Source organism: Carcharodon carcharias, chromosome 1, assembly GCF_017639515.1.
Source record: "Carcharodon carcharias isolate sCarCar2 chromosome 1, sCarCar2.pri, whole genome shotgun sequence".
In the NCBI taxonomy this organism is placed as follows: Eukaryota; Metazoa; Chordata; class Chondrichthyes; order Lamniformes; family Lamnidae; genus Carcharodon; species Carcharodon carcharias.
The window spans coordinates 269,488,015-269,507,066 of record NC_054467.1 but is presented as its reverse complement, the minus strand read 5'-3'; the positions used below and the strand labels follow the sequence as shown (position 1 = coordinate 269,507,066).

General features: G+C 42.8%; 1 protein-coding gene across 1 annotated transcript in view; it reads right to left on the bottom strand.

The window, feature by feature from the left end:
* Positions 1–983: 983 nt before the first annotated feature.
* Positions 984–19,052, bottom strand: part of mogs (mannosyl-oligosaccharide glucosidase) — a 148,368-nt gene continuing 130,299 nt past the window's right edge. Inside the window, exon 5 of the mRNA XM_041196154.1 lies at positions 984–3,318. Within this exon, the coding sequence (XP_041052088.1) occupies positions 1,575–3,318 (1,744 nt within the window). The 3' untranslated portion in view covers positions 984–1,574. The remainder of the gene's footprint in view (positions 3,319–19,052) is intronic.

Here is a 19,052-nt window from a genome sequence, read left to right as displayed (position 1 = left end):
TCCACACAAAGTGTCAAGGAAATCAGGAACTCTCCTCCAAAATAACCAGAGGGAAAACTTATACAATGAATGATGTCCCTCTGTGCTGTCCTGTTCTATTAAAAGCTGTGGATGTTGGAAGTCAATCGGAGCTTCCAACATGGAAATCAATAGATTTTCATTAGGTAAGGATATCAAGCAATATGGATCAAAGGTGGGGAAAATGGAATTGAAGATCAGATACAATCCAATTCAATGGTGGATAGGCTTGAGGGACTAAATGGCCTCTTCCTGTTCATCGTTCCATTCAGTAGTTATAGTCGAGAAGCAAATACCATAAATTTAATTTCATTTTCAGAATGCTTTTATAACATATGTATAATCTGTAAGGAATGGGAATGGTAGGGATGATCAATTTCATAAAATGAAGCTTTGTCTAAGGTTTATGTGCAGTGCATCCTCCACATATCCTATAGCTAACTATGTAATGTTGACAGATCTTGTGTATTCCTGATCACTGGTTTTGAAGTTGTCACACTGATTGACATAAATTTATTTATAAAATGTCACACAAAATGCGAAAACCAGCATTGCAAACATACACATGGGATCATGGGCATTGGAGGGATTTAATATAAACCTATGAAAGGATTATGCGATGAATTAAACAGGACAGGTTCCAGACTCCAAGTTAATAGTCTTCCTATCAAACCAGTTATTGTGGTACATATTGGTCCAGCCGTTCAAATTCTGGTATCATTGCAATAAAGCCACTTTAGCAACTTTTAGTCTGTTAATCAAAGGATTACAATAGTGTCAGAATTAGCAGAGGCCTATTAAAACCTAGCACTGAGTCCTTAATCTACTCTTTCAAATACAAACAACTGTCAGCCTCCTTTTGGGCAGGGCAGGGCAGGGCAGGAGTTGAATACATTCTCTCAAGAATGTAACTGGCACTCATCCAATCACTCATCTGCGAAGAAAAAGGTAGCCAGGATATTAAATCTTTTAAATATAACTTTAATAAGAAATCCATTCATTATAAGTTTGCCTTTAGCAATTCAAGATGTGATTTACTTTTAAAAGACGGAGTGAGGATCTCAGTCAGTTCTGTGGGGAGACAGGGAGAGGTGATTGTGGGCCAACAGTAATTCTTCAATAGTCGGTGAGCTGGGTGGAACATTCAAGTAAAAGTTTTTAAGTGTACCCGTTTCTCAGCAGCCACTGAAATCTCCATGGATCATACCTGCCGTCTGCTTGCAACAGAGTCTTAAAGGAGGCATTTGGCCTCTCAGTAACATATTCAAGAGGCCTAATGCCTCTTTTAGGCAGCCTCCAGGGCCACCCACATTGGCCTTGAAAATGTAGCAGTCACATGAACACGTGCAGAACAGCATGAGCTGTTACACTGCTAAATGTCATTGTTGTGCCTGTTTTGCACTCATAAAACATATACAACAATGTTGATTTTTATTCTCCAATTAATATGCAGACAGGTTTAACCTGTATTATTTCATGTATTGAAAGATTCACTCACGAAATAATCCCCTAGGCTCAGCCCTAAACCATTATGTAGGATGATACCAGTGAGAGCATTAATATTGCTCTGCCATTATTAAAACTATGAGGGAAGACCAGCCAGTAAAGGGGTGACTACCCTGCCCTCTGCCAGTACTATCATTATATTGTTCCCACAAGTAACCAGTTTGTACAAACTGCTTATACATATTTGATATGAGGTTAGTCCTCAGCTCCTGGTATAATTTTGCTGCCATTTCTTGATATGGTCCGCTTTGAGTGGAATAGTAATGCAGTGCCTTAACCACAAGGTAGTTCATGTTAATCCAAATGGGTCCACGCCAGTAAGGTGGGTCATATTCAGTGTTGCGTTTCAAATAGAGAGGGCTGGATTTTGAAAGTGAGCGCAGGCCATAAGGGGTCCAGAGTTTCTCATCGTCCCTAATATCCTTTAAGATATGTTGAAGCTTTGGAGAATCTGGCTGCAGGATTTGAAGTAGGAATGGGAACAGGCTAACATAGCCAAAAGCATTCACATACTGAAGCTTTGGTTGTTTCCGAACAGAGCGGATCAGCCTGGCAGGCTGGACATGCTGTCGTGGCTGACCAGGTGGTACATAGATTTTCTCTCGCTCTAGAATAATTGACTGAGTATGATTCCCATAATCACTGAATGCCTTCAGATCCTCAGACCAGTGCAGTTCCTGAAGCAAAGAATTGTCACTCAGCTTTTCGTACATGTCCTGATAGTCCTGATGTGCTACTCCAAGGATTTTTGCAATATCTGTCATGATCTTCGATGCCAATGTCATCCAGCAACGAAGATCCACATGACGTTCATCCTCAGAAGGGTGTGATGCCCGTGGGTAATCGTCAAGCCCAGAGGTCAGAGTTTTTGGATTGAGGAACAGATTTGTGTCAGTGTCACGACCCCTCCAACGATAGGTTGATGGTAGGGATCCAACTTGGGTTGAATTATACCAATCGTACCAAGTCTTCAAACGTGGGAAGAGTCTCTTCAGGTAAGACTTGTCCTCTTCAGTCAAACTTCCATTTAGATCTTCAATCAGTTTTTGTAGTGTAAGGAAGAGTGTAGGAGGATTGGCATTTTCATTTCTCTGCACGATAAACTCTGACGGCACTTTACTACGTGCCTCATTGTCCAAAATCTGCTCTCTCGGTATCCAACCTTCAACATTCATCATATCTAACCAGTGTCCAATCACCTCTTTACTAATAGATGGATTCCATTTACTAATCAGAAGTTGATGGAATCCTTCGTCCCAGAGGAATCCTCGGGGAAAGAATGAACGGGATGGAACTGCAGTGTACAGCGGGCCCTCCAGGTAAGGCAATGGATACTCATTATATATAGACTGAACATATGACTGACCATAGAAATATCCCATCCCACCAATTGTATTACTGAAAACAGCTTTGGCAAATTTAATTTGTTGAGGGGGAAAACCCTTATCTGGCAATTTGAAAATGGCATTAAACTTTTCATCAAATGCTTGTTTCCACCTCTCCAGCTCACTTGCGAAGACCTCCCCAGAGAGATGATCGGATCGATCTGTGAAACTTTCAGACTCAAGCAGGACTTCAACCTCAAAGGGAACTTGCACAGTCACCTGATGAACCAAGAAGTTGTCTTGTGTGCTGTCCCCACCTTGCTTTGGGGGCGGCCTGTAGCTGTCCACACCAATGTAGTATCGCCTGGGAGCAGATGCCGTGTTGTACACAAAACGGCCATTCAAGCTATTTTTCACAATGTCTGTCATCATCTCCAAACTTGGACAATGTGCCTGCAGATAGTTGTAGCTGTTGAAAATAAAAGAAAAAAGAACAGGGAGGTGAAAAGCAACAAATCATAGATTACAAAAGTAGGGAGGTCATGTTGGAGCTGTATAGAACCTTGGTGAGGCCACAGCTGGAGTACTGTGTGCAGTTCTGGTCACCACATTATAGGAAGGATGTGACTGCACTGGAGGGGGTACAGAGGAGATTCACCAGGATGTTGCCTGGGATGAAACATTTAAGTTATGAAGGGAGATTGGATAGACTTGGGTTGTTTTCGTTGGAACAGAGAAGACTGAGGGGTGACCTGATCGAGGTGTACAAGATTATGAGGGGCATGGACAGGGTGGATAGGGAGCAGTTGTTTCCCTTAGTTGAAGGGTCAGTCACAAGAGGACATAAGTTTAAGGTGAGGGGCAGGAGGTTTAGGGGGGATGTGAGGAAAAATGTTTTTACCCAGAGGATGGTGATGGTCTGGAATGTGCTGCCTGGGAGGGTGGTGGAGGCGGGTTGCCTCACATCCTTTAAAAAATACTTGGATGAGCACTTGTCACATCATAACATTCAAGGCTATGGGCCAAGTGCTGGTAAATGGGATTAGGTAGGTAGGTCAGGTGTTTCTCACATGTTGGTGCAGACTAGATGGGCCGAAGGGCCTCTTCTGCACTGTGATTCTGTGAAATCGTTCGAGCTTGCAAAGCTGAAATGTGGAATGTTCTGCAGTTTCCACTATCAGCCAGTTTTAATGCAGTTCTGTGATGGTGCTACGGCAGTAGTTTGGTACCGGTATAGCCAAAAATCATCTTTAATACATTCTGATGAAGAGTTACATAGTCCCACATAGAAGGTACAATTGTTGCATGGCTGCTGTTGTGTGCATTTTTGCACTAGGTTTGTCTCTTTGTGTTTTCACAATGAAGACCTGATTGGCGACACCAGCAGTTGAGGACAAAACAGAGAGTGAGAGAGGGAGAGGGAGGAACAGGGAGGGAGAGGGAGAGAGAGAGAAAGAGGGAAAGTGTGAGAAGGGGGGAGAGAGAAAGAGGGAGAGAGAGGGATAGAGATGGAGAGGGGGATGAGGAAGAGAGGGGGAGAGAGAGAGGGAGGGGGGTGAGGGAGAGGGAGAGCAAGAGTGAAGGAGAGAGATGGAGAGACAGGGAGAGAGAGGTGGAAAGGGAGAGAGAAAGAGAGAGAGGGAGGGAGAGGGTGAGACGAAGAGAAGGAGGGAGGGGGGGAGAGAGGAAGGGAGGAAGAAAGTGAGAGAGAGAGGCGCTGAGAGAGTGGGAGGAGAGAGGGGGGAGGGGTATGGGGGGAAGACCGGGGAGAGTGAGCTGGGGGATGGAGATGGGGGAGAGTGTGAGGGAAGGGGAAGATAGGAGGCTGAAAGGGGGGATCGGGAGGTGAGAGGGGGAGAAAGGGATGGGGGGGAAGGGGAAAGGGAGTGGGAAAAGAAAGAGGGGGAGAGAAAGAGGGAGAGAGAGGGATTCGCAGAGAGAGCGGAAAGAGAGAGGAAGGAGTGAGGGGGGAGTGAGAGTGAGGGGAAAAGAGAGTGGTGCGAGAGAGGGTGGGAGAGAGAGAGGGAGAGGCGAGAGATGGGGAGGAGAGAGAGAGGTGGGGAGAGGGATAGGCAAGGGGTAGAGGCAGGCGGTGGCAGGAGAGAGGTGGGGAGAGGAGAGAGACAGAGGGGCAGGGGAGAGAGGTGAGGAGAGAGAGAAGAGGTAGAGGGGGAGAGAGCAAGAAAGGGGGTCTGAGGGTGGAGGGAGAAAGGTGGAAGTGAACAAGGAGAGAGGGGAAGGGAAAGGGAGAGGGGAAGGGGGGAAGAGAGAGAGAGGAGAGAGGTGAAGAGGGTCAGCAGGTGAATTGTGGGTGGGAATAAGAGGGGGTGTTTAGGAGGCAGTGGGGAGAGAAGGGGGTCAGGGTGAAGGGAGTGGGGGATAAAGGGGCGATGGAGAAGGGGTGGGAGGAAAAGGGGGGTTGGGGTGGAGGGGGATTGTGGAGAGGGGGAGGAAGAAGAAGATGGGAGAAGGGGAAGAGAGGCACAAGCCTGTGAAGAGAGGGGATGGGGATGGTGAGAGTGGGGAATGGTGGGAGGGGGAGAGCATCAGAAGGGTAAAGACCTAACTGGAGACAGCAGCAGCAAAGGGGGCGGTTAGAGAGAGACCGACCATGCGCATGGGAGGAGGGCAAAAGCCTGATTGGAGACAGCAGCAGTGCAAGAGAAAAAGAAACACCTTCCAAATCCACAGCCACTACCATCTAGAAGGACAAAGGCAGCAAATAGATGGGGACACCACCACCTGGAAGTTCCCCTCCAAGTCACTCACCATCCTGATTTGGAAATATATCACCGTTCCTTCACTGTCGCTGGGTCAAAATCCTGGAACTCCCTTCCTAACAGCACTGTGGGTGTACCTACACCACATGGACTGCAGCGGTTCAAGAAGGCAGCTCACCACCACCTTCTCAAGGGCAACTAGGGATGGGCAATAAATGCTGGCCCAGCCAGTGAAGCCCACATCCCGGGAATGAATTTTTAAAAATTGTGATAGCACAGGAAGGCTGTGAGTTATTGGCTGGTGAGTGCTGTAGCTTTGCTTTCCTATCTCAATAGTTAGGGAGTTAGTCTAGGCTAGGTAGGATTAGTAAGTTTGTTGATGACACAAAGATTGGCCGGGTGGTTAACAGTGAGGTTGAGTGTCTTGGGCTACAGGAAGAAATAGACGGGATGGCCAAATGGGCAGATAAGTGGCAGATGGAATTTAACCCTGAAAAGTGAGAGGTGATACACTTTGGAAGGAGTAATTTGACAAGGAAGTATTCAATGAACGGCATGACACTAGGAAGTTCTGAGGAACAAAGGGACCTTGGCGTGTGTGTCCATAGATCTCTGAAGGCGGAGGGGCATATTAGTGGGGTGGTAAAAAAGGCATATGGGGCACTTGCCTTTATCAATCGAGGCATAGATTAAAAAAGTAGGGAGGGCATGCTGGAGTTGTATAGAACCTTGGTGAGGTCACAGCTGGAGTGCTGTGCGCAGTTCTGGTTGCCACATTATATGAAGGATGTAATTGCACTGGAGGGGGTGCAGAGGAGATTCACCAGGATGTTGCCTGTGATGAAACATTTAAGTTATGAAGAGAGGTTGGATAGACTTGGGTTGTTTTCATTGGAGCAGAGAAGACTGAGGGACGACCTGATTGAGGTGTACAAGATTATGAGGGGCATGGACAGGGTGGATAGGGAGCAGCTGTTCCCCTTAGTTGAAGGGTCAGTCACAAGGGGGCATAAGTTCAAGGTGAGGGGCAGGAGGTTTAGGGGGGATGTGAGGAAAACCTTTTTTACCCAGAGGGTGGTGAGGGTCTGGAATGCACTGCCTGGGTGGGTGGTGGAGGCGGGTTGCCTCACATCCTTTAAAAAGTACCTGGATGAGCACTTGGCACGTCATAACATTCAAGGCTATGGGCCAAGTGCTGGTAAATGGGGTTAAGTAGGTAGGTCAGGTGTTTCTCTCATGTTGGTGCAGACTCGATGGGCTGAAGGGCCTCTTCTGCTCTGTGAGATTCTGTGATGATATGATTCAAGTAATTACCCAACATTTTCATTAAAATTGGTGTATCATAGCTAGAATTAGCTAAGATTCAGTTGCAAATGAAGCTACTTGATATAGAGGGGGAAAAAAGATGAAAAAACTTGAACTGGAGGAAAAGGAAAGAGAAAGAGAGATGAGAAAAAAACTTAAAGAAAAAGATAAAGGAAAAAAACAAAGGAAATGGAAATGAAAAAGGTTGAATTTGAATTCCAGCGAAAGAGGTTAGCAAAGGAGTAAAGAGATAAGGAAAGAGATAGAGAGCTCCAGAGAGAGAAAGAAATCAGACAACATGCCATGGCCAGAGAAAAGCTTAGAATAAAGGAAGGAAGAAGAGATCAAGGTTCAGAGGATGGTTCTGATTCCAATGAGGATTTTGATTAAACTAAAAATCCTTGTTTGGTACCTAAGTTTACAGAGGATGGAGTTGAAAGATATTTCATCTCATTTGAAAAGATAGCTATGAAGTTGAAGTAGCCAAAAGATGTTGGACCTTAAGTGTTACAAACTGTCCTGATAGGTACAGCAATGAATGTGTACACTAATCTGTTAGAACAGCAATCTGCAGACTGTGAAATGGTTAAAAGGTCTTGTCCCTGAAGCTTGTCAAGTAAAGTTTAGGACCATAAGAAAGTAACCTAATAAGAGTTAGGTTAGCAAGAGAAATAGAAATGTTATGGGATCAGTGGTTTCAATCACTGAAGTTGGAGAAAAATTTTGAGAACGTGAGGGAAATCATGATTACGGAAGAATTCCAAAATAGTATTCCAGTAATCATTAAGACTTACTTAGATGAATGTCAAGTTGCTACAATCTGAGAGCGGCAGTTTTGGCTGATACCTAAGATATTTTACACCGACAGTAACCTGTGGGGAAATCGTTGCATGAGAATAGACAAGAAAATTGGAGGAATAGGAAATCTGGTGATGGAAAAGTTAATACTTCTAGACAGAAGGCCACCAAAATGGTAAAACTGATGTAAAGAAAATGTTATGCTTCCATTGTAATAAAACTGGACACACTAAAGCTAATTGTTGGAGATTAATTGGGAGAACCTATTGCAATATTAGGAACACTTAAGAATCCTCAGAAAAGGTTGTAGCAGAAAAGAAAATAGGTATTAAAACCATAGGTGTGGTACAGGTGAAACATGTTCCCTCAGAGCATACAGGAAAGGGGAACATGGTTAAGGATAGTAAACAAATTAACATTTTGAAAGATACTGGGGCAGATCAGTCACTGAAGGTGGCTGATGATAACACTTGTGTTCCAAATAGTTTGAAGAAAGAAAATAAGAGATATCATGGAATTTATACACCTGTTGCTTTGTGTAAAAGTGACTTCATGAATGGAATTGTTACGGTGGGAATTATTCCTAGACTGAGATCACCAACTGAAGGGGTAATTTTATTCTGGGTAATGATTTGGTTAGCGGAGGCAGAAACATGGCGAGGACTGTACTGCAGTAGGCTTTTGATCATGCTGATCTTACCAAACTCCAAAAAACTACTGTGGCCAAAAATGAGAAGCTATTGCCAATAATGAGCAATTGAAGGAAAACTTGACCAATGCAGAGAAGCAGCTTTCACATATGAAAGAGGAGTTTGCTAATGGAAAACGAGAATTGGTAAGAAAAATTGAGCATCAAAGTCACAGAAAATAGAATGCTTGACTGAGGACTTGAAATGTCTAAATGATAAATTTGTAGAAGCAAACTTAACAAAGATCAATTTTCAGTTAAAACTTGCTGAACTTCAAGCATCAGAAGTCTCTATGAAGTATCGTGGAAAATGCCTTGAATAGGAAAAGGAATTGCTGGTGAATCAGAACAGTTGGTTAAATACAGAATTAAAAACCACAAACTGTTAGAAGTTCATTGTGAAAAGAGCACTGAGGTTCGTAAACCTCAATGCAATCTGAAGGAAAAGAAAGAAAGGAGATGTGTGGTATGGAGGCGTCAATGTCCAGAGACACTGACTTACAAGCACTTGCCAGTGTTGGTACACAAGGTACAACAGCAAGTGACAAGTGGACGCTTTGCAAAAGACCATTTAAAACATGCAGAGAAGTGGAATGATATGCTGTGAATTATGTAAAATAGATGAAGTATTAGAATGAGCCGTAAAACTCCAGAGGTAGGAAGTGATTGATGTTGCTCAAAAAGAATTAAATAACGCCCATTTGAAATGGGATTGGGAGAAACTACTAGATCATAAAATGTTCAAAGACCAAGCCAAGCTGGAGTATGAAACCCTTTTGTGTGAACATAAAAGATATCTCAATAACATGCTTGAAAAGGCTAAAAGAGATTTTGATCAGAGGAGAAATGAGTTGCTAATGCACAAAGATGCCATTCTGACCTTATTATTGCAGAATGAGAGCTTACCACATTCAAGTTTGGAAAATGAGCTTGATGATGGACTTACACCTACAGCTAATGAAAAGGACAACTTGGCTGTGGGCTTAAATGAAACCTTCTTTGCCGATTTAAAGACTGGGAATAAGAGAAAAAATAAACACAAACATTGAGTTATGATAATTCTATGATGCATAAATCCTGCTGGTCTTACTTGTTACACGTATTGACTTTTAATTTGGTTAAACCTTTGTAATTGTACAATATGACGTGTAGTTGTGAAACAAAATGAAAAATGTATTTGTAAGTAGGCAATAATCTATTTGCTAGAAGCTTACGAGGTGAAATTCTTGTAAAAAGGGAGTAAAGCCATTGTAAAGAAACTGTCACTGTAGGGAGATTTGCTAGTGCTATTGGGGGGTGTTTAACCTAGCTTGTCAGGCGAGTGGGAACGTGAAGGGTAGGTCAAATTGTAAGGAAGTAAAGCTGGTAACTGGAAGTAGAAAAGTGGTGAGTGAAATTAGAAGGCAGGCAAAATAAAGGTGAGCATGAAGTAAACCTAAAATGCAGAATAATGTAAAAAAAACTAACTTAAGGGCACTCAGCCTGAATTCACACTGCATTCGCAACAAGGTAGATGATTTAAAGGCACAAAAAGAGGTAAAAGGCTATGATATAATTGCCATTACGGAAACATGGCTGCAGGGTGACCAAGGCAGGGAACTGAATGTCCAAGGATATTCAACATTTAAGAAGGACAGGCAAATAGGAAAAGATGGTGCAGATGTGCTGCTAATAAGGAATGGGATCAGTACATTAGTAAGCGAGGATCTCAGATCGGAATAACAAAATATGTAATCCGTTTGGGTGGAGTTAAGAAACAGCAAGGGCAGCAAACATTGGTGGGGGTTGTTTATAGGTCACCAAACAGTAGTGGTGGTCTAGGATATGGTATTAATCAGGAGATTAGAGAAGCATGTAGGACGAGTAATACAGTAATCATGGATGACTTTAATTTGAATACAGACTGGGTGAATCTAATGGACACTAAAGATGTGGAGTACGTTAGGGGTGGTTTTCTAGAGCAGTATGTTGAGGAACCGACTGGAGAACAGGCTATTTTAGATCTAGTATTATGTAGTGAGAATGGGCTAATTAATAATCTTATTGGAAAAGAATCATTAGGGATAAGTGATCAGAATATGATGGAGCTTTACACTATGTTTGAAAGTGAAGTAGTTCAACCTGAAGCCAGGGTATTAAATTTGAAAAAGGAAATTATGAAACTACAAGGGGCAAACTGGCTGAGGTGGATTGGGAAAATACATTAGTAGGAATGACCAAGAAACTGATAAAGAAATGAAGAATAGAATATGAACGTAAACTAGCAAAAAGCATAAAAATGGATTGTAAAAGCTTCTATAGGTACATAAAAAGGAAGCGTTTGGCTAAGACAAATGTGGCCCATTACAGGCAGAGTCAGGAGAATTTAGAATGGGGAATGGCGAAATGGCAGAGAAGCTAAATGATTACTTCCCTGAGGAAGATACAAGAAATCGCCCAAAATTAGAGATCCAAGGGACTAGAGAGAATGGGGAATTGATGAAAATTTGTATTAGTAAGAAGGTTGTATTAGAGAAACTAATGGGACTGAAGGTTGACAAGTCCTCAGGACCTGATATTCTGCATCCCAGAGTGTTGAAAGAGGTGGCTATAGAGATTGTGGATGCATTGGTGATCATCTTTCAAAATCCTATAGATTCTGGAATGGTTACTGCAGATTGGAAGGTATCAAATGTCACCCCTCTATTTGAGATGGGAGGGAGAGAGAAAACAGGGAACTACAGGTCTGTTAGCCTTACATCAGTAGTGGGGAAAATGCTAGAATCTATTATAATAGATGTGATAAATGGACACTTGGATAATAATGACCTGTTTGGGCATAGTCAGCATGGATTTATGAATGGGAAATCATGTTTGACGAACCTGGGGTTTTTTGAAGATGTTACTAACAAAATTGATAAAGGGGAGTCGGTGGATGTAGTATACTTGGATTTTTAGAAGGTTTTTGATTAAGTACCCCACAGGAGGTTGGTTAGTAAAATTAAAGCACATGGGATAGGAGACATGGATTAAGGATTGGTTAACTGGCAGAAAACAGAGAGTAGGAATAAACGGGTCATTTTCACATTTGCAGGCTGGGGGTACCGCAAGGATCAGAATTCAGGCCCCAGCTGTTGAAAATATATATCAATGATTTGGATGTGGGGACCAAATGTAATATTCCTAAATTCTCGGATGACATGAAGCTGGGGGGGGGGGGATTGTGTGTTGTGAGGAAGATACAAAGCGGTTTTGAGAGGATTTGAACAGACTCAGTGAGTGGGCAAGAACATGACAGATGGAATATAATGTGGAAAAATGTGATGTCATGTACATTGGTAGAAGCAACAGATGTGCAGATTATTTCTTAAATGTTAAGAGGTTAGAAAGTATAGATGTACAAAAGGACCTTGGTCAATAAGTCACTGAAGGCTAACATGCAGGTGCAGCAAGAAATTAGGAAGACTAACGATGCATTGGCCTTTTTTGCAAGAGGGTTTGAGTACAGGAGTAGTGAAATCTTGCTTCAATTATATAGAACCTTGGTTAGGCTGCACCTGGAGTACTGTGCGCAGTTTTGGTCCCCTTACCTTAGGGAGGATATTATTGTCATAGATGGCGTGGAACAAAGGTTCACCAGACTTGTTCCTGGGATGGCTGGATGTCCTATGAAGAGAGATTGGGGAAATGGGGCCTGTATTCTCTAGAGCTCTGAAGAATGAGAGGTGTCTTAATTGAAGCCTACAAAATACTGAAAGGGATTGGCAGGGTAGATGCAGGTAAGACATTTCTCCTGGTTGGGGAGTCTAGAACCAGGGGACACTTTCAAAATAAGGGGGAAGCCACTTAGGACCAAGATGAGGAGATTTTTTCTTTCTGCGAAGACTGTGAATCTTTGGAATTCTCTACCCCAAAGGGCAGTGGAAGCCGAGTCATTGAGTATGTTTAAAACAAAGATAGGCAGATTTCTAAATGCCAATGATGTAACCAATGATGTAAAGGGATATGGGGATAGTATGGGAAAAAGGCATTGAAGTGGATCAGTCATGATCATATTGAATGGCGGATCAGGCTCGATGGGCTGAATGGGCTACCACTGCTCCTATGTGAAACTTTATTTCTTCCGAGGGGCAGTGTGTAACAGACCTCAGAAAAAAGGCAATAAAAAACTTACCTAAAGTTTACATTGGAGATTGGAGTTCAGAGGCTGGAAAATCCAGTTCCCAGCAGGCCTCAGGATTTCTGTGCATGTGCCAGTGTAGAAAGGCCACACACGTACACTTCGTGTTTCTTTTGGTTTTGGGGTTTTCTGCACATGCGCTGGCGGAGAATGACCGTATGTGCACAGTTGGTCATTTTTCAGGTCTTTAGGATGGGAACTAGTCGTATGCACATGTTTCTTTAGCTCTGCAGATTGTGAACTGGTCCTGCGTGCCTGAGCAGAAGGGAAAAAAGAAGAAAAGTGAAACAGTGTGAAACTGGAGGTCAGGTGACCTGAAGAGGAGCAACATTCCAGAGATGGTGCTCCAAGGAGCAGGACATGAGAGGGGGAGAAGGAGAAGGTCCCAAACCAGGGAGTGGGACAGAATAAGGTCCCAGGAGGAAGTCCAAGGGACAAGGTCAGGAATCTGAAACTGGTCCTGTTGAGTAAAGTTAAAATCAAAGAGCAGAGCAATTGGCTCCGGGTTAAAGAGAAAGTTGCAGGGAGCAGACTTGAAGCAAAGTGGATTTCAGATAAGTCAGAAGATCTAGGGAGGCAGCCCAAGGTTGGTGACTCCTTACTGCAGGCCTTTGGAGCAGTAGTGTTCTGCTTGGCACAGCTGAATGTCTGCAAGAGTGCTTGGGAGGTGAAGTTTGAATGTACGTGGAGATCCAGGGGAAAGGAACATTCGAAGGAGAGACTAAAACCCTGGAGGTGGATCCTCAATGAAAGTGTCCGAGTGGAAGCAACATTCAGGAGAGAATTCCAAGGCAAGTTCTTTGAGCGTGGAGATTGGCTGCCCTCATGAGAAAGACAGAGTTTCAGTGAAACTGGTTGGCTCACAAGTGTGGTGTAACAAGCGTCTGCAGGGGTTGAGGAGAAATCTATGGAGTCTGCTTTGGCAGCATCTATCACTCATATTAGGGTGTGATGTGGCCGACCCCAGTTCGCATACTTACCCTGAATAGCAGAGTATGAGATAGATATTGTAAATTGGGTTATTTTTATGAAGTTGTATGTATCTGTAAAGGTATAGTTGGCGTGAAGGAATAGTGTGATTTGACCCATTTAATGGTGTTGTATTGAAATCTTTCCAACCATTGTGTCCAATGTAATATAGTTCATTTTTCTTGTTAATAAATGTTTTATTCTGTGTGTTAAAAGTGCATCAGCAGAATCCTGTGGATTTATTCAGTAGCTGCCCTCCACAGTTTCTTAAAAATGGTTGGGATCTATCAAGCCAGATTTAACTAAGGTGAGGTGGGATTGTAACAAAGGTCTCCCTGCAATTTGAGACTATGTGGGGAGGAAGGGAATGTGTGACCACCAAGCACTCTGAAACCAGATGCAGTTCTGAATACTGATGAAAGTGTTTTCTAATCTAGGGAGTGTAGCCAGTGGCAAGTCCATGCACCATGGGTGGCTCAGCTTTATACAGGGGCAGGGGAGGGGGCATGTAAGAAGACAGGAAGAGCAATAGGGATAGGCGATTCAACAGTTAGGCATTTCAGTGGCTGCAGACATGAATCCAGGATGGTGTGTTGCCTCCCTGGTGCCAGGGTCAAGGATGTCACTCTGAGGGGGAGGGTGAACAGCTGGCAGTCTTGGTCCACATCGGTGCCAACGACATAGGTAGAAAGAGGGATGTGGTCCTGCAGTCAGAATTTAGGGAGATAGGTAGGGAATTAGCAAACAGGATGTCAAAAGTAGTCATCTCCAGATTGCTCCTTGTAACATGCACAAGTGTGTATAGAAATGGGAGGATAAAGCAGATAAATGTGTTGCTGGGAGTATGGTACAGGGGGGAGGGCTTTAGATTCCTGGGACAATAGGACCACTTCTGGGAGAGATGGGACCTGTATAGGATGGACATGTTGCATTTAAACAGAGTTGGAATAAATTTCCTGGCGGGATGATTTGCTCCTTCCACTGTTGGTGGGGTTGGGGGGGGGTGTTAACTAACTTGCCTTACACTTATGAGATTTATTAGACTATTATATCTTGGGACTGAATCTTTAAATTCAGGGTACATGAAAAGGTTCACGAAATCTGTTCTTCAGTCTGCCTTGATGGTTTGATTGTGAGAGGCTTAGATTGTTTCACTGAGAAGATGATACATGGAGACAATGACAACACTCTCAGGCTTTGCAATGCGTAGACCCTAAATCTCCCAAAATCCCCAAAAGGTGTTGAAGGTACCAGAAATTAAAGAGTTATGCTATAAATAGCCAATTTACTGATAAGATGAAGGGGAGTTGGGATCAATGACAGCAAATTTGCATTTTTAATATGAAAGTCTAATGTGCTTCATGTTTCATTGGAAGATGCCAAAGGAAGCCATTTTTGAGATCAGGTTACATTCTTCCCTATAAATCAATGAATATTACAAACAGACAGCAGTTCTGTGAGATCAGAGGCCATTTGGCTTTGCAAGTTACCATAGTTGGGTGAGGGAGGAAGAGGGTCTACAGAAGTATCCTGAAGTTTTCGACAGATTCCAGGAAATATGTCTTGGCATGGACAGAGCAAGAAGAATCATCAAAACTGGCTTTACAGATGCTGGTGGATTTAAGAAATTCTTGAAAATTGAGGAAAGTGCCTGGAGATGGTTACTATTCGGTGAAAAGGTAGCATGGGAACGCACTGGAAGCAGGAAGTAACTGTGGAGTGCTTGCGAAAGAGACTGTAATTCTATGGAGAGTTCAATGGGTGATAAGTAGAAAAGGGGAATATTCCTTATGTTTCAGTTAGAGTTTTAAACCTGAAACCTTGGTGTGTCATTCTTTCAGCTATTAATTGGAAGTTCAAAATTCTTTTTTTAAGAGTTATCGGTCTCTATGAGGATTATAACACTTGGCAGTGGTTTGGGAACAGGGGTAATACTAGGGAGGAATACCAAGGTGCAGAGAATACTGGGAGAGAGATAACCTGAAGTAGGAAATAGTATGGTGTTAGATGGGTTCAGACTAAGGGGGAAGATAATAAAGTCTAAATTAGGGCTACTAGGCATGTATGCGAATGTGTAGAGTGTGGTAAATAAGATTGGCCAGCTGTAGGTGCAGAAAGCCATGTGGAAATATGACATTGTGGCGTTAACAGAGATCTGGCTCAAAGATGGGCAGCCCTGGATTCTAAATATTTCTGGATAGAAAGTGTGAAACTTGTAAGTGTTCATGTTCAAAGGCAATTGGGTGTACTTGTACAAGGAATGCAGAAAGTTAGCATGCAGGTGCAGCAAGCAAGTAGGAATACAAGTGGCATGTTGGCCTTTATTGCAAGGGGATTGAAGTTCAATAAATAAGAAGTCTTGCTACAGTTGTACAGGGTTTCAGTGAAACCACATCTGGAATACATTGTGCAGTTTTGGACTCCATACTTAAGGAAGGATATACTTGCATTGGAGAAGGTACAGTGAAGGTTCACTAAATTGGTTTCTGGGATGAGGAAAGGGGTTGTCCTGTGATGAGAGGATGAGTAAATCAGACATATATTCTCTGGAGTTTAGACAAATGAGAAGAGATTTCATTGAAATTTTTAAGATTCTGAAGGGGCTTGATAGGGTAGACTTGGGAGATTGTTTCTGATGGTCAGGGAATGTAAAACGCAGGGCACAGTCTCAAGCTTAGGCACCGATCATTTAGGACTGAGACGAAGAGAAATTACTTCACCAAAAGGGTTGTAAATCTTTGGAATTTTCTACTCTAGAGGGTTGTGGAAGCTCTATCGTTGAATACAGTTAAGGCTGGGATAGACTGATTTTTGTTTTCACGGGTAATTAAGGGATATGTACAGCGGGCGGGGAAATGGAGTTGAAGCCAAGATCAGCCATGATCGTATTCTATGGTGTAGCAACCTTGACAGGCTGTGTGGTCTACTCCTGCTCCTATATCTTGTATATTTCGGCATTTTTTTTTTATTCATTCAAGGGATGTGGGCGTTGCTGGCTAGGCATTTATTGCCCACCCCTAATTGCCCTTGAGAAGGTGATGATGAGCTGCCTTCTTGAACTACTGCAGTCCATATGGTGTACGTATATATGAACATACAAATTAGAAGCAAGAGTAGGCCACAGGGCCCCTCGAGCCTGCTCCACCATTCAATAAGATCATGGCTGATCTGATTGTTACATCAACCCCACATTCTTGCCAACCCTCAATAATCTTTCACCCCATTGTTAATCAAGAATCTATCTAGCTCTGCCTTAAAAATATTCGAAGACTCTGCTCCCACCACCTTTTGAGGAAGTGAGTTTCAAAGACTCACAAGCTTCTGAGGGAAAAAACTTCTCTCACACCCACAGTGCTGTTAGGGAGGGAGTTCGAGGATTTTGACTAAGCAACCCAAGTATGTCTTGTAGATTCCCTCACAACCAGCCGCAGGCTCAGTCTAGCAGCTATGCCTTTTATGACTCGGCCAGCTCGGTCAGTAGTGGTGCTATTGAGCCACTCTTGGTGATGTACATTGAAGTCCCCCACCCAGACATGACAGTGTTAGTAGGAGTGACCACCGCACAGTCGTTGTGGAGACAAAGCTCGCCTACACATTGAGGATACCCTCCATCCTGTTGTATGGTAGAACCACCATGCTAAATGGGATAGATTTCAAATAGATCTAGTTCAAGACTGGGCATCCATGAGGTGCTGTGGGCCATCAGCAGCAGCAGAATCTGAAACCTCATGGCCCAGCATATCATCAAGCCAGGGGACCAACCCTGGTTCAATGAGGAGTGCAGGAGGGCATGCCAGGAGCAGCACCAGGCATACCAAAAAACGAGGTGTCTACCTGGTGAAGCTATAACACTACTTGCCAAACAGCAGAAGCAGCAAGTGATAGACAGGGCTAAGTGATCCCACAACCAATGGACCAGACCTAAGCTCTGCAATCCTGCCACATCCAGCTGTGAATGGTGATGGACAATTAAACAACTCACTGGAGGAGGCTCCACAAATATCCCCATCCTCAATGATGAAGGAGCCCAGCACATCAGTGCAAAAGATGAAGTTGTAGCATTTGCTACAATCTTCAGCCAGAAGTGCCGAGAAGATGATCCATCTCAGCCTCCTGTCAGGAAAATATCATAATTTTCATAATGCTATTAGAATTTATTGTAAAATACTGTAAGAATGGGATGTCTGTGTGTGTATGTGAGGCTTAATTGAATTAGTCAGGGTGCTTTGATGTAAGAAGAGAAGTTAAGCTTAAAACGTTAATTAGGCAAGCATTGGGAAGTTTAGAAATATAGGTGTCAAGGGAACAGATGCATTTTTAAATAAGCCAGAGTAGATTGTTTTCAAAGGAAGGCTGAAATGTGTCACCTAACCAGGTGAAGTTTAGAAACTGTGTGCTTATTTTTCCCAAAGATTACTGGTAAAACAGTGCTATGAGAGGGTTTAATATCAGGAAGATAAAGGAGAGAAGACTATTTGTAAGGGAAGGTATTTTAAGATCTTTCAAGTGTGAGAAGCCTTCAGCATCTTTGCCTCAAGCTGCTGTCTTCAAAGGACTGAAGTTAAGAAAACTCACTTTGAATTCAACTTGTTCAGGGTATCATGTTTCTTTGCCTGGCTCTTTTAAAATGTGTGTGTCTCACTGTTGCCTTAAAGAAAGTGTAACTGGGAGTTAGATTGATAGGGGAATTTAGAAGTCATTATAGTAGTAATTTGTATATCTATATATGTATTTAAAAATAATTTCTCTTCTTAATAAATGTTAATCTAGTTTTGTAAAACCTATAAGACTTGGTGGTCTTATTACTACTGAATTCAAGGCACACATCTCAAAATTTATCGGAATTGCAAAAGTTGTGGCAGTTGTTTCAAGTTTCCCTTTGGCATTTGAACAACTCAGCATTTACCATCGCCTGTGTCATGACAAAAATTGGGGACTCGTTCATGATATATTTGAAATTCCTTGATTGGGTTGGAGTTAAGGCAAATGTTAAGGTTATGAGTACAAAAAGCACCTTGAACTCAGGAGTTGGTTTGAGATTTTTTGTAGTGGTGAGGCTGCAACATGACTTTGGCAATTGGTCAGTCTTGTCTGGGAGTTGAAGTTATAACTTTGATTGGTTTACAAAATGTAACTAAAGTTGTTACTGGAATTGGCGGATAAATTACAATTGAAGTTACCTGCAGGGGCTAAGAAAGTAGATATAATTGAAGGTACGGTATAGCACTTAAAGTTTCAAGTGATATCCGACCACTAGTTAGTCACAGCTGGAGGTAGTGAGATTTCAGTTAGAAATGAAGAGGCTTGAATTCGAACAAATAAAGGAAATGAAAAAAAAACTCGAGCTAGGAGCAGAAGAAAAAGAAAAAGGGAGAACATATCAAAGGGAACAGGCAGAAAAGAGAAGGAAATCCAGAAAGAGGATTAGAAATGGCCAAGTTAGAAAAGGAGGAAAGCAAAAAAGAGAATTCCAGTTTAAAATGCAGGTAGTTAAAAAAAGGTGCCAGTAAGTGAGGAAGAACTTATTTCCAGACCAGAACCCTTGGTGATGTTTAAACTTGTAC